Below are 16,024 nucleotides of genomic sequence, written 5' to 3'. Positions count from 1 at the left end.
CGATCCACAAAAAGGGAAACAAAACTGAACCAGGTAACTACAGACCAGTAAGCCTGACTTCTATTATATGCAAACTTATGGAAACTATAATAAGATCCAAAATGGAAAATTACCTATATGGTAACAGGGTACTGGGAGACAGTCAACATGGTTTTAGGAAAGGGAGATCGTGCCTAACTAACTTGCTTGATTTTTTTGAGGATGCAACATCCATAATGGATAATTGCAAAGCATATGACATGGTTTATTTAGATTTCCAGAAAGCTTTTGACAAAGTCCCGCACAAAAGATTAATTCTCAAACTGAACGCAGTTGGGATTCAAGGAAACACATGTACATGGATTAGGGAGTGGTTAACATGTAGAAAACAGAAAGTACTGATTAGAGGAAAAACCTCAGAATGGAGTGTGGTAACCAGCGGTGTACCACAGGGATCAGTATTAGGTCCTCTGCTATTCCTAATCTACATTAATGATTTAGATTCTGGTATAGTAAGCAAACTTGTTAAATTTGCAGACGACACAAAAGTAGGAGGAGTGGCAAACACTGTTGCAGCAGCAAAGGTCATTCAAAATGATCTAGACAAGATTCAGAACTGGGCAGACACATGGCAAATGACATTTAATAGAGAAAAGTGTAAGGTACTGCACGCAGGAAATAAAAATGTACATTATAAATATCATATGGGAGATACTGAAATTGGAGAAGGAATCTATGAAAAAGACCTAGGAGTTTTTGTTGACTCAGAAATGTCTTCATCTAGACAATGTGGGGAAGCTATAAAAAAGGCTAACAAGATGCTCGGATACATTGTGAAAAGTGTTGAATTTAAATCAAGGGAAGTAATGTTAAAACTGCACAATGCACTAGTAAGACCTCATCTTGAATATTGTGTGCAGTTCTGGTCAAAAGATATTGCTGCTCTAGAAAGAGTGCAAAGAAGAGCGACCAGAATTATTCCGGGCTTAAAAGGCATGTCATATGCAGACAGGCTAAAAGAATTGAATCTGTTCAGTCTTGAACAAAGAAGACTACGTGGCGACCTAATTCAAGCATTCAAAATTCTAAAAGGTATTGACAGTGTCGACCCAAGGGACTTTTTCAGCCTGAAAAAAGAAACAAGGACCAGGGGTCACAAATGGAGTTTAGAAAAAGGGGCATTCAGAACAGAAAATAGGAGACACTTTTTTTACACAGAGAATTGTGAGGGTCTGGAATCAACTCCCCAGTAATGTTGTTGAAGCTGACACCCTGGGATCCTTCAAGAAGCTGCTTGATGAGATTTTCGGATCAATAAGCTACTAACAACCAAACGAGCAAGATGGGCCGAATGGCCTCCTCTCGTTTGTAAACTTTCTTATGTTCTTATGTCATGCTGAAAGGTGAACTTCCGTCCCAGTTTCAGCTTTCTTGCAGAGGGCAACAGGTTTTCCTCAAGCACTTCTCTGTACTTTTCTCCATTCATTTTCCCTTTTATCAATTGCCCAGTCCCTGCCAATGAGAAACATCCCCATAACATGCTGCCACCACCATGCTTCACAGCAGGGATGGCGTTCTTTGGGTGATGTGCTGTGTCGGGTTTGCGCCAGACATAACGCTTTGCATTGAGGCCAAAAAGTTCCATTTTAGTTTCTTCAGACCACAAAACATTTTGCCACATGGCTACAGAATCTCCTGAGTGTTTTTTTGCATACTTCAAAACGGGATTCAAGGTGGGCTTTCTTGAGTAATGGCTTCCTTCTTGCCACCCTACCAGTAGCCTCTCTGATCAGTCTCCTTCTTGCTCGGTTGTCCAGTTTGGAGGTATGGCCTGATCTGGGCAGGGTCTTGGTGGTGCCATACACCTTCCACTTCATAATAATCATCTTGACCGTTCTACAAGAGCTATTCAAGACCTTTGATATTCTTTTATACCCATCCCCTCATCTGTCCCGGAGATCTTTTGAAAGTGCCTTGGTATTCATGGTTGAGTCTTTGCTTTGAAATGCATTACCCAGCAGAGGGAACCTACAGGAACTGCTGACTTTATCCTGAAATCATGCGACTGACTAGAATTTAACACAGGTGGAGGCCACTTAACTTGGTGTGTGATTTTGAAGGTGTTTGGTTACACGTGACCTAATTTAAGCTATTACAAGGGGGGTGGACACTTACCCAACCAAGCTATTTCATTTTTTATTTTTTATTAATTTTCTACAAATTTCTAGAATTTTTTTTCACATGGAAGTTGTGGGGTAGTATGTATAGATAAATGAAAAAAATATTTTAATGCATTTTAATTCCAGGCTATAAGGCAACAAAAGGTGAACATTTTGAAAGGGGGTGTAGACTTTCTATAGGCACTGTAATTGTTTTGCATCTCTATTTTTAAAAAACAGCCATCTTTTTTCTGTGGATGTTTTCTCTATTTTACTCCAATCTACTTCTGTTAGTCTCTGTTTCATACCCTCATAGTTTGCCTTTCTAAAATTGTAAACCTTAACTTTAGTCATTACTTTTGGGGTTTTAAAAATCACTTCAAATGAGAAAATGTTGTGGTCTGAGTTTGCCAAAGGTTCTCTTACCTCAGTTTTAGTTATTCCGTCTTCATTATTTGAGAAGACTAAATGAAGGCATGCCTCCCCTCTAGTTGGTGCCTTGACAAATTGCGTTAGGAAGTAGCCATTTGTCTTTTCCACCATTTCAATTTTGTAAGTCGTACTCCCCATCGGGTTTTCCCATTTTATATGGGAAGTTGAAATCCCCCATTAGTACGGCTTCTCCTGTCATTGTACAACAGATTATTTTGCTCGCATCTGAATTTGGCGGTCTACAGCATGCTCCTATTATTATGCCCTTTGAATTTTTGTCCACTATTTTGATCCATGTTGATTTGGCATTGTTTTCTTCCTCCAGATTTAACTCCTGGGCTTCAGGACTGTTTCTTATGTATAGCGCTCCACCACTTCTGTCATGCCTGTCTTCCCTATACAGTGTATACCCACTAACATTATATTTGTCTCCATCCCTCTCAGTAACACCTATCACATCGTAGTTACTTGATAGTGCAGTATCTTTAAGGGCTAACGTTTTGTTTCTGATACTTCTAGCATTTAGAATACATTTAACTGCTGTCTTACCTGAGTTGTTGTCCTTGTTTTGATGCGGTCTCCCTTCTGTTTTTTTGTTGATTTCTCCCCCCTTCCTTTCTAGTTTAAATGCTTCTGAACCTGCTTGAGGATCTTGTCTCCAAGTAGACTGGTTCCCTTTTTATTTAAGGGCAGTCCGTCCCCTCTATACATATAGTCATCGTTGTAGAATGTGATAGGTGAAGCCTTTTAATTTCCTTCCTAGCTCTCTGAATTTGCTTTGCAGGGATTTTGGCCTGTCTCTTCTAATATTGTTTGTACCGATGTGGATGACTACTACCAGGTTGTCTCTTGTTCGTTCTAGGAGCCTGTCCATGTTCTCAGTGATGTGTGTGACAAAGGCTCCTGGAAGGCAGCACACTGTTGTAGTAAGGGGGTCCAAATTACGAACTGAACTTGGTGTGTTTCTCAATGTGGCGACCCCAACAATCGCAACCTCCTTTCTTTTTGCCGCTGGCCACCACTGTTAGTAGGGTCCTGGATGTTGTTCCTTTCGTTCTCGATGTTAGTTTTGATCATCTAAATTTTGAAGTGGCTCAAATTTGTTTGATATTTTGATTTCTGGTGTTTGTGTTTGATGAAGTTTCTTTTTTTCCCTGCCTCTGCCTACTGAACCCAGCTGTTTTGACCCCCTTCTATCTCTCTGATGGCTTTTAGTCTGTCACAAAAACAAAAAAAAAACAAAAAACAAATAGTTGTGTTTGGCAAGTTACCCGAGGAAATGCATCAAGACTATACTTTGTAAAGACAACATTGAGCATCCTCTTAAAGCTCAATTTACATAGATCATATTAGACAAACTACTCTCAGACAATAGAAAGAAACAAATTAAGTAATGAGGTAGGAAAGTTAAATATGCCAGCTCCTCAAGATCCTGTTGTTGTATCATTTCCTGCAACTCCATTTCTAGTATACTTAGTAGTTTAAGCAAGTCCTCGATCAAGCACTTTATGCACACTTGGTTTAGCTCTGCTGGGTTTTCTTGGATTTCCCACATCATGCAGGTGTCACAGATTACTGGCTTGAAGACCATGTTGATTTTTTTTTTTTTTTTTTTAAAGTTTAGTTTAGCTTCTGCAGCTGTCAACCTGCTTTCAAACTGCTTCTAACTGCTCTGTACTTCTCCCACGCTGTCATTGGGAAGACTGCCGGGCTTATGTCTGTATCTGTTGTGCTGTTGGCTCCGCCCATCCCTTGTCTCAGAACGGCGCTGTATTTGTATAGCTACTCTGAGCTTCAGCTTATCAGAAAAAGACACGCAGCTGTTAGAATTTAAGCTACAGTGATTTACCAATTTACTGTGTTTTCTGATTAAAGCAATCAAGATATAATTTCTCCTTACTGCTTCTAACTGCTCTTCTTCAGTACAAGTCAGGGTATTAGTGTTGAGAGAGGATGAAATCCTTCTCAGAACCGCCTCTACATTTGTGTATACAAGTGAAGTACGCTTTACAGCCACTGAAACATCATCTCCCAGGCCAGGTGCATCTGCAGAGTAGTTTAGCTCCTGTGCACTCCAGAAACTGCTGCTCAGGCTACATGGCTGGTGAGGCAGAGCCTGTCTTGAGCCCTCAAACTCCTGCAGTCACTGAAAGGGGGCATCATTACCTATGCAAACCCAGATGGAATCTCAGCAATGGCCGGCACGGTTTTAGCTGGCGCGGGAATGTGTGGATTTTTCACTTCTCTTCTTTGGGGGTGACATGGCGGTGCTCTGCCGCTCCCTGGAACTGCTTGTTTCCTTAATTGTTGTTGTTCTTGATGACGATGAAAAGCAGGTCTTATCATACCACAGAACTGGGGACAAAAGAGCCCTTCCCTTTTGTATCGACGTGTCTAACATGTCAACACACATTAGACACAACTAACACAGGATGGTGAAAGAGGGGAGTCACACTGAGAACAAACAGAAGGCATGTGTATGAAAACACAGTGACAGAAAACCAGGGGAACCAAACTGAGAACAAACAGAAGGCATGTGTATGAAAACACACTGACAAGAAAACCTGGCAAATAACTAGCTACCAGCTAGAAGGAGAAAAAATAAAAAGCACTATATAGTCTTATTTTTTTTTGCTTTTGTTTTTTCAATAAAACAAAAAAGTGCAAACATACACAGGAAATATTTGGACAACTGATTTATAGATATGACGTGAACTCTAGCGGATGTACAGTGATGCTGTAATTTATGGGCGAATCATCAACATGATGCGTGAGTGTGGATAGAATTGTTACCAAAAAATAGGTAATATCAAAACTGAAGGCCCAAAAAATTAACATACCATAAAATAAAAGACCACAATTCTATGAGTGTCAGAGCTGCAAAACAGATGCGGCACTTTGAACTGTGCAATAGAACTTGAGGTCACAGACCCTGCGCAAATCCAGTTAATGTGATGGGGGGATAGAGAATGCAGAGGAAACTCAAACACAAACAACAGACACAACAGTTTGAGTCCCACTTCACCATCTCTCGGAGAACAGCTGGCAAATGCAATAGATCCCGTTGCTGAAGAAAGTGAAGCTGATGGTGGCAGCATATCTGGTAGTACTGTCACTGACTTAAGACGCAACAGGTAAAACTTTTCTTTGTGGCTGCTGATTTCTTTCTTATAAACCATACGATAATAAAATTGCCAGTACAGGACAACCATGCAATTTTAAAACTAGGCATGCATACCCAGTACCACAAGGCCTTAATTTTAGATATAAATTCAGAACATACAGGAGACAGTAGTAAGATATTACTGATCCCACAGCCTTCATGTATCAATCTTGGACTCTTAGCACAGGTATCAGTCAGTTTGACAGTTAATGTATCACTGACAGCTTAGTAGCATGTGATTTTCAATTTGTGAATAAAATCAATCAGCTAATGCTTTGAAGTGAGTCGATGAGGTCGTCAATGAACAAATGTCTTGTTAAAAAGCTTAACTGTCACATTTTGTTATCCAGAATGTATATTTATTTAGAACACGTCACATTTAAAATGCCAATTTATGATTATCTGGTGTGCGGATAAAAATTAAAACTCTTTTAATGTGCATTTTGCAATCTTTCTTTGCATTGGGGGGGGGTAAACCATTTATGAAGGCTTGATGACCCTCTGCCTTCTAGGATGTGGCCTATCCCTCACAGAGCTGGTTTCCTGGTTTCTCTAGACTAGTCTGCCGATTGTTGAAGCAGAACATCTCATTCTCTGGGCAACGTCTCTCACAGACAGGCCGCCTTAAATCATGCCGATAGCAACCAAGGGATCTTCATTACTCAAGCAGGGCATGGTCGATTAAAACTGTCATTCTGAGGAAGCCATTGCTCTTTTTCCTTCTCAAGACAGTACAGTAAGACATCTGTGTTGAGCTGAGTGTGTTGATAGAAAAGACCCTCTCGAGTCAAATCGAGTCGATTGTATTTCCCTTGCATTCGTGCTGAAAGCTGGCTTGCCACTTTCCTGGAACCTTTTGCCTTACTGTCTTTCTGTTAGTACCTAGACATACCGCTGCACGGTACACGGTGCGCATAGTGCTCTCGGTACTCTGTGTGCGTGGTGCTCAGTACGCATGCTGCGCGCAGTGCACATGGTCGCCTATAGCATCTGTGCGGCTTTTCAGCCCCAGGTGAAGGAAAACAGGTTGGAGAGGGCCACGAAGGCGAGTTCCTCGGTGGACGGACTGTTGGCGGCTCTTGGAGCCCCAGAGCCCCTCTTTTATGACCTGTCCCAGGACCTCCTGCTGGACATCCCCAATGCACAGGCATCCCATAGTCGCTCCCCATCTCCACAGGTGAGAAGGGTGAAGCGTTCCAGGCAGGTGAGGGACATTATGGACAGATGGCCCAGGTCCTGAACCTCTTGGCCAAACAGGCACCTGCGGCCCTGGCTGCAGTCCCAGCTCCGTTGCAGCCCCAGTTACCATTTCCCGGCCTTCCCAGACTTTATGGAGGAGTTACCTCCTCCTGGGATCGCCTGGTCTCAGGTCCTAGCGTGCTAAAACAGGCTGCACCGCTTGCCTATCTAGAAGGCACGGAAAAGCTTGTCCTAGCGGGGTTACCCCTGGTAGACTTCACCATCGCAGCCCTGGTTTAGGCCCCGTCGGAGGGCGGGTTGGCAGGAGACCTGGCGTGCCCGAATACTCAATGTAAGGTGATGGAAACGATCTCAAGCACATATAGTTGAGGCACAGGCAACTGGAATGTCAAACTAAGCAAGTGTACCTACATGGATGGTGTACTGCGCGAGGCCCCATTCCCTGAGCCAGTAGCCATGGAGCTACGTCTCCTGTCCAGCATGCTGCTGCAACTTCTCGTACGTTTTCAAAGTATGTGGACGCTATTCTGGATCAGAGTTATAAACTAGTTTAGCTGGGTTCATAAAGTGTACAAACAATGCCAAGATGAGATTTCTTCATTCAATAACCTATTTCCTTAGGCACAAGGTTTTCCTTTTGTTTACTGAATTAAAATACAGAACTCTGTGAGCAGCAACGTCACAGCGCATCTCTCTTCCAATTAAAGCAACAGTAGCATAATATTGCACAAACCACCAAATAATTTTTGCTGTAGTGTAATAAAATAACACCTATCATATAGCAACCTAAATATTCTACATCATCTGTTCAATTCCAACAAATAATATTTATAAAATAATCTTAATAGTGTAAATATGGTAACCTGTCTAAAACAATAGAAAATACATTCCAACACTACAATAGTTTAACATTACTAATTACAACTAGTCATCAAGTACTGACATCAGATGAATCGAAGTCAAGTTACTTTGTTTATTCAATAACCTGTAAATAATTCAAAACAAGGTCACCTGGTTGTACTTTTAATGGTCAGCGCAAATGTTGCCGTTACTCCATCCAGTCACAGAAAGTCAACAGTAGATGTTTTACACTGAACTGCAGTCCAGAGTTAAAAAAATAACTCCTTTCCAAATCCAAGTATCTTGCCTTTTCTAATTTAGTCACTGCGTTGTTGTGCTTAACATTTAGTATGCCTTTATATTCATCATAACTTTAAAATTATCTTTCTAATTTTGATGTTACCCAAGTTTGGCTTACTTCTTTTAGCACTTGCTATATACATTATTTTATTTCAGTTTACACATTCAAAGTTCGCCGGTGCCATGCTCCTGGAAGCTGCCGTGTACAGTGGCTGTGTACAGTCATTACAGCGGAACTTATGCAAGGATTTGTTAACATTAATCAATCTATCCATCTTTATTTTATACAGCGCCTTTCATAGTGGACCACCATCACAAAGTGCTTTACAAGATGAAGTAACAAGTCCATAATACTTTAAATACAGAGAAATGCATAATACATGATATTCAGAAAAAAAAAAAAAAAACATTAACATTAGCTAAAAACAAGGCAATAAAATTGGCAAAATTTTCAAACAAAACATGATCACTGTAGAATGTTGCTATTACAAGCATTGCAAAATTAATTAGGGTCCTTATATGCAAATAACAGTTTAAGACTGACAAAACGTGTTAAGCATCATCATTAAAAAAAAATAAGACGTGTTTGCTTCTACTAGTAGCTAATGTGTATGGGTTTTTTGTGTACTCAAATATGTAATATGCTATTCGAATTGTTTTTATTTTCATGTAATCGTAACTAGGATTATTATAATTCAGTTTAAGCGTTGCTGTGACCATATGGTAACAGCTTGGTTGTGGGTTTGCTTGTGAAAAAATGTGTACTATTTGTACACATACATTTTCAAATCTTGAATACAGTATTTTCATTTTCTGACAAGCACAGAAATGTGTGCATGTTAAATGGCTGAAGTAACATATATTTAAAGGCTTTGTTTAACCATTTTCTTTTGAGATGTGGGCTCTCTTTGGTTACCATACACAGTTAGAAACATCATGAAAAAATATATAAATATATTGGGCCAGATAAAACTGCATCCGGGCCAGTAAAAACACTAACTTAGTGGCCTGTGGGGCCAGTAGTTAAAAATCGTAATAAACGTGGAGCCCCGGAATGGGTACAGGATCCCAGGTACACTGACCAGGGTATGTTTACAACCTTTAAAAAATAAATAATAGGTTGATAGATTTGTAACTAACTATATAATGTGAATAGGGTAAATTACCAATGAAGAAGTATAATGCTGTTAATAATCCATATGGGAGTGTATTTTCACTTATTTTGACACTTCCTCCAAAGATCAATTTTCAGTTTGCTTGCATGAATTAAGATTTGCATGTTCAAGTGTTCAAATATCAAAGATGTGAGTGTTTGTTTGAAATACTGCTTAGCAAAATATCCTTCTTAATATTGCTGCATAAGCCAAATATGAGGCTTATTGCTGCCACCTACAGGTCTGTAGTGCACTTTAAATCAAGTCCAGTTTAAATGCAGAACCGTTTTTTATTTATTTTTTTTTTAATTATGGTCACTTTGCCGCAGTGTAATAGATTATCACAAATATGCATGTCTGCGTCCCTTTCCATTCTGTGCATACTGTGAATGCAAGACAAAATATTTTTCCATCCAAGATTTATTTTGCATCTAGAACGCAAAAATGTGCATTAACAAGACCTCTGACATGTATAAAATACTGTGAAATTTTTATGAAAAACAGATATTTATAAAAGAAACCGAGTCAACCTTTTTTTTTCAATTACTCCATGCTCAACCACAGGGGAACTCTCAGCTCAAACATACATCTTGTTTCATAATCATGAAATAAATACTATTCATCACAGATTCTGTGTTGTGGGGGTTTGTCCTAAACTACTGAATCTAAGACATGTAATATACCTTACCTTCAAGTAGGATCCATAGTACTTGGTTACATAGGGACTGTCGCACTGACTCAAAACAGTGATTTCCTGTTGAATGTCTTCTATCTCATCTTCTGCCTCTTCCAGATCAATGGTTTTAATAGCCACCACATTTTGTGTCCGATTATCAATTCCTTTAAAGACTTCCCCAAAAGAGCCCTTTCCAATTTTCTCCAGTTTGGTGAAGAGTTCCTCAGGATCTGCCCGGCTGTTCTGCAAAGAGAAGGACACAGGTATTGTAACAGGCATTGTCTTCAGATGGTCTGGTGAATTAATTGTTTAATTGCAATATTTGTATTGTATCAAAGCTCTAGCAAGAGGAGAGCAATTGGGTTTTAATTACATTGCATTAGGAATGTAAATATACTATAATAAAGTTTTTGAAAATTATTTTTAACGGTGGTGTTTTTTATTAGTGTAACGAGTGTCTTAATAAAGATTTTTAACCGCATACACCATTAGTCGGCAAATGGCGGACTGCACGCCAAATCCGGAAGCCTCCTTGGCAGGGCTGCATCGACAGAGAGAGAGAGAGGAGAAGAACTTCAGTGTAATATTGCTGCAAGGGGGCTGTCATGGGGGATTCCACATATGATCTTCATATATAATATATAATAGGGGTGGGGCAAATAATATATAATAGGGGCGGGGCAAACACAACGAACTGTATACTGTGCACATAATGTTTCCTGTGTTGTCCGCATTATTTAGATTTCCAGAAAGCTTTTGACAAAGTACCGCATAAAAGATTAATGCTCAAACTGAATGCAGTAGGGATTCAAGGAAACACATGTACATGGATTAGGGAGTGGTTAACATGTAGAAAACAGAATGGAGTGTGGTAACCACTGGAGTACCACAGGGATCAGTATTAGAACATAAGAAAGTTTACAAACGAGAGGAGGCCATTCGGCCCATCTTGATCGTTTGGTTGTTAGTAGCTTATTGATCCCAAAATCTCATCAAGCAGATTCTTGAAGGATCCCAGGGTGTCAGCTTCAACAACATTACTGGGGAGTTGATTTCAGACCCTCACAATTCTCTGTGTAAAAAAGTGCCTCCTATTTTCTGTTCTGAATGCCCCTTTGTCTAATCTCCATTTGTGACCCCTGGTTCTTGTTTCTTTTTTTAGGTTGAAAAAGTCCCTTGGGTCGACACTGTCAATACCTTTTAGAATTTTGAATGCTAGAATTAGGTCGTCACGTAGTCTTCTTTGTTCAAGACTGAACAGATTCAATTATTTTAGCCTGTCTGCATATGACATGCCTTTTAAATCCGGAATAATTCTGGTCGCTCCAGAATGACCTTTGCTTCTGCAGCAGTGTTTGCCACTCCTCCTACTTTTGTGTCGTCTGCAAATTTAACAAGTTTGCTTACTATACCAGAATCTAAATCATTAATGTAGATTAGGAATAGCAGAGGACCTAATACTGATCCCTGTGGTACACCGCTGGTTACCACACTCCATTCTGAGGTTTTTCCTCTAATCAGTACTTTCTGTTTTCTACATGTTAACCATTCCCTAATCCATGTACATGTGTTTCCTTGAATCCCAACTGCGTTCAGTTTGAGAATTAATCTTTTGTGCGGGACTTTGTCAAAAGCTTTCTGGAAATCTAAATAAACCATGTCATATGCTTTGCAATTATCCATTATCGATGTTGCATCCTCAAAAAAATCAAGCAAGTTAGTTAGGCACGATCTCCCTTTCCTAAAACCATGTTGACTGTCTCCCAGTACCCTGTTACCATATAGGTAATTTTCCATTTTGGATCTTATTATAGTTTCCATAAGTTTGCATATAATAGAAGTCAGGCTTACTGGTCTGTAGTTACCTGGTTCAGTTTTGTTTCCCTTTTTGTGGATCGGTATTACGTTTGCAATTTTCCAGTCTGTCGGTACCACCCCTGTGTCAAGAGACTGCTGCATGATCTTGGTTAGCGGTTTGTAAATTACTTCTTTCATTTCTTTGAGTACTACTGGGAGGATCTCATCCGGCCCAGGGGATTTGTTTATTTTAAGAGCTCCTAGTCCCTTTAACACTTCTGCCTCAGTTATGCTAAAGTTATTTAAAACTGGATAGGAACTGGATGACATGTGGGGCATGTTGTCAGTATCTTCCTTTAGGTCCTCTGCTATTCCTAGTCTACATTAATGATTTAGATTCTGGTATATAGTAAGAAAACTTGTTAAATTCGCAGACAACACAAAAATAGGAGTGGCGGCAAACACTGTTGTAGCAGCAAAGGTCATTCAAAATGATCTAGACAAGATTCAGAACTGGGCAGACACATGGCAAATTACATTTAATAGAGAAAAGTGTAAGGTACTGCACGCAGGAAATAAAAATGTGCATTATAAATATCATATGGGAGCTACTGAAATTAAAGAAGGACTCTTGAATATTGTGTTCAGTTCTGGTCACCTCACTACAAAAAGGATATTGCTGCACTAGAAAAAGTGCAAAGAAGAATGACCAGAATTATTCTGGGTTTAAAAGGCATTTCATATGCAGACAGGCTAAAAGAACTGAATCTGTTCAGTCTTGAACAAAGAAGACTACGCGGTGACCTAATTCAAGCATTCAAAATTCTAAAAGGTATTGACAATGTCGACCCAAGGGACTTTTTCGACCTGAAAAAAGAAACAAAGACCAGGGGTCACAATGGAGATTAGAGAAAGGGGCATTCAGAACAGAAAATAGGAGGCACTTTTTTACACAGAAAATCATGAGGGTCTGGAATCCTCATACACAGGAACGTAGAATAACTTTAAAGTAGCATACATTTGTATTTTAAATGCTTCATTGCGTTGCAACAAATTCAATGAGAACAACTGCACTCTCCTTTTGTGATCAGCTTTAAAACATCAGGTGCGAGTTTTACAGACTACAAAAAAAAAATACGCACCTGTGTATGGATGATGCAGTGCTCAAGACAAGGACAAACAACAAAGTCCTTGTGAAATTATAGTTTTATTTGTCCAAAGTCTGATGACAACAGTAAACAATAGTGAGAACAGGCAATACGCAGCATTCCTCTGTTTAATCCACGGGTTCAATTATGAAATAACAGTCCCAGTATAAATAACAAATAACACAAACACGATCACAAGTAACAGTGAGTGCTGTAGTGTTCGTGGTGCAAATAGAACTAATCGTGACACAAGTACAGTGTTGTTCGGGTTTTGTGCTGGCCTTTAGCGACAGCTCCAGATCGCGTTAGCTATCTAACAACAACAAACAAGTATATTTTTTAGACATGTTTTAAACAAACAAAACACTCAGGATCACAGATCACCTCGCTACACCCCCTTGGTTAAAGACTGCAACCAGTCCTCCAATCCGTGGCTAACACATCGCTTCACTTCCAGGTTGATGACTTGGTGTACCGTAGCTCCACACCCTTTTACCAGGGCATACACTTTTTCAACATCAAAATTCCATACTTTTTCCAGACTTCCATTTGTTTTTCCCAGACTTGTTTTAGTTAGTTTCTACTAGTTTTTCGATAGTTATCCACATAGCCGAGTAGCCAAAGAGCATTACAGCTTTTTGATCCAGAGCAGAAGTTGCACCTGTTTTTCTAAAAGTATTTGTCAGAATCTGACATTGCATTATTTACAAAAGAACATAAAAAGTTGTATACTGCAAGTATACTAGTGCCAAAATGGGATAGTGTAATGGTACCAATAGTATTGCAGCGATCTCTGTTAACGCAGACAGGCACATCACACAGGGTGAGGCAATCCACACACAGGCAGAGGGCGGGAGCAAACCCCCCGTGCACACTACACTCTCCACTGCCAGCCTCAAGTCCGCCCCAGTCCGACGAGTTTGTGCCAGGGTACCTGCAAACACTTCTGACACCAATGTAGCTTAATAGGTTAACGGAGACAAGCGCATCACACTGGGCGAGGCAACCCACACACAGATGGAGGGCAGGCGCAAACCCAGGACCTCTCACGCTAAAGCATAGCACCAATACTGCTGTACAAAGGACTGTATATCTGGCTTATGTTTGTGTGTGATTATGTCACCTACCAGCCCTGTTGCTGCCCTCCCCATGCACGCCACAGTATACTAAAACCAGACAATTTTGGCACAAGTATACTTGCAGGTGAAAAATAACAAAAATGAAATAACAAACGTGCAAGCATTATATATTAAAATGTGCAAGTGTTGTATATTAAACATACAAGTCAAATACAGTACACCCTTGCTATAACAACTCTGTTTGGGTCCAAAGCCTTTTGTTCGTTATAGTAAAAAGACAATCCAAAATGAATAATATAAACTGTTGGAGTAAGTTAAGAAGGTCATCTTGGACAAAGGCATAAATTATTAATATTGGTACTGTTTTTATTCTTTGATTTGCTTTATTACAGTATTTGTCACTACTACCAATAATAATAATAACTTGAACTGCCAGGCAGTTTTACGGCTCCCAAGCCCCAGCATCAGTACCCGTCTAAGCGTCTTTAGTTCTCAATATGTTAATAAGTTTAAAATCAGCAACTTCAACAGTTCCACCGAAGAAGATTTTGAACATTTTTTTTTCCAAAAATGCATCAGGCGGCCATCTTGTTTAACGCACAAATGCCATTTTTGAAATTGTAAATTTTATCGACACAGGCACGATGGTTTTCAAGTTTGGATTAATCAAGTGAACCATTTTTAAACTGAAGCAGTTGTAAATATGAGAAGAATATGAGATCAATCACTTCAACGGTGCCAAAGAAGAACATTTCGGGAGGTTTCAAGAAGAAATGCGTCACACAGCCATTTTGGTTTAACACCAGTTTCTTAAAAGTAATTTGTATTGCTAAAGTGTCAAGGATGATGCTTGTGAAGTTTCGAGTTAGTAATGTAAAGCATTTGTCAACTGAGGCAGTTTTAAATTTCGGACGTAAATGTACATCTGGCGGCCATCTTTTTTTATAAAACAACCATTTTGACATATTTGTATTCCATTTTACTGGGACAATAACTACCAAGTTTGGCGTTTGTAGGTCAAACAGTGTTCAAATAGCAGCAGTTTGTTCTTAGAGGCGCTTTGATAAGATTTGTGGCAGCCATTTTGACATTAAAATTTATCACAGCAACTTCTGCTTCGTAAACTTGATGCAGGTTTGCATGCTGATCATATATGCCAAGTTTCAGATCAATCACTTCACCGGTTCCCAAGAAGATTTTGAAAGGTTTTATCGAAAAATGTGTCACGGTGCCAATTACGCAGCAGCAAAATTTTATTTGTATTTGATTTTTTTTTCCTGGGTTGGGAAATAATGTTAACGATTTAATAAAAGTAACAACAAGATAAAAAAAAAATGTGAATCTTGGTCAGCAGAGGACAGTAGCTGTAATTCCAGTCTGTAACTTTGTTTAAAAACTTTGTTTTTCACTGGCGCGGACAGTCATCTGACATATACCAGTGCGCTGACTGGACAGGATTGCTTGAGTTGTCAAGAAGTTGTCAGGGGTGTTACACAGGGTAAGCTTCGTGGGATTTGGTTTCAAGCAATATAGTTGCTACTAGTAAACTGAATAGACAGCTGCCCATTGAGTTGCTGACCTGCTTTCGAGATTAATTATTATTAATTATAAAATATACAAATCGCAGAATTATTTTCTTTTTTCCCATGATACTAGAAAAATACCAGACTTTTTCAAGACTTTCATAACAGAGACATGGTTTTTCACCTTTATGGGAGAGTGGAAAAAAGAAAGCCACTGTGTACCCTGACGTGGTACTCTGGAGGTCCTGAATACCATCGTCGGTAGCCAGGTCATGGACAACAGCGACCTCTGCGGGCTAAAAGAAATCATTGAAAAAATAAATAAATAAAAAAAATAAAACTGAGCACCTGTGTGGTTTTTTCAAATAAACTTTCTGTCTCCTGTGTCGGTGACTACTGTGAACAGGATGGCTTTGTAGGGGTGACGTCAGACCAGAAGAAGGATGAAGAACAACAAAGGTAGGGAGATGAATCTGTGACACTATGGTGTCCAGGGTTTTATTGTAAATAATAATAAACAAAAAGATTTAAACAAAACACACAAAACAAGACAAGGCACTTGAAACCAAAATAA

At 39.5% G+C, this 16,024-nt stretch overlaps 1 protein-coding gene across 1 annotated transcript in view; it reads right to left on the bottom strand.

Moving 5' to 3' along the window:
- The window catches only part of LOC121295484 (serine/threonine-protein kinase 26-like), a 62,679-nt gene that overhangs the window by 37,076 nt on the left and 9,579 nt on the right, over positions 1–16,024 (bottom strand). The window contains exon 2 of the mRNA XM_041220138.1: positions 9,916–10,146. Coding sequence (XP_041076072.1) covers positions 9,916–10,146 — 231 coding nt within the window. The remainder of the gene's footprint in view (positions 1–9,915; positions 10,147–16,024) is intronic.

This window comes from Polyodon spathula, chromosome 20 (assembly GCF_017654505.1).
Source record: "Polyodon spathula isolate WHYD16114869_AA chromosome 20, ASM1765450v1, whole genome shotgun sequence".
NCBI lineage: Eukaryota > Metazoa > Chordata > Actinopteri > Acipenseriformes > Polyodontidae > Polyodon > Polyodon spathula.
Note: the sequence above shows the minus strand (reverse complement) of the source record. Positions and strands in the feature narration are given on the sequence as shown.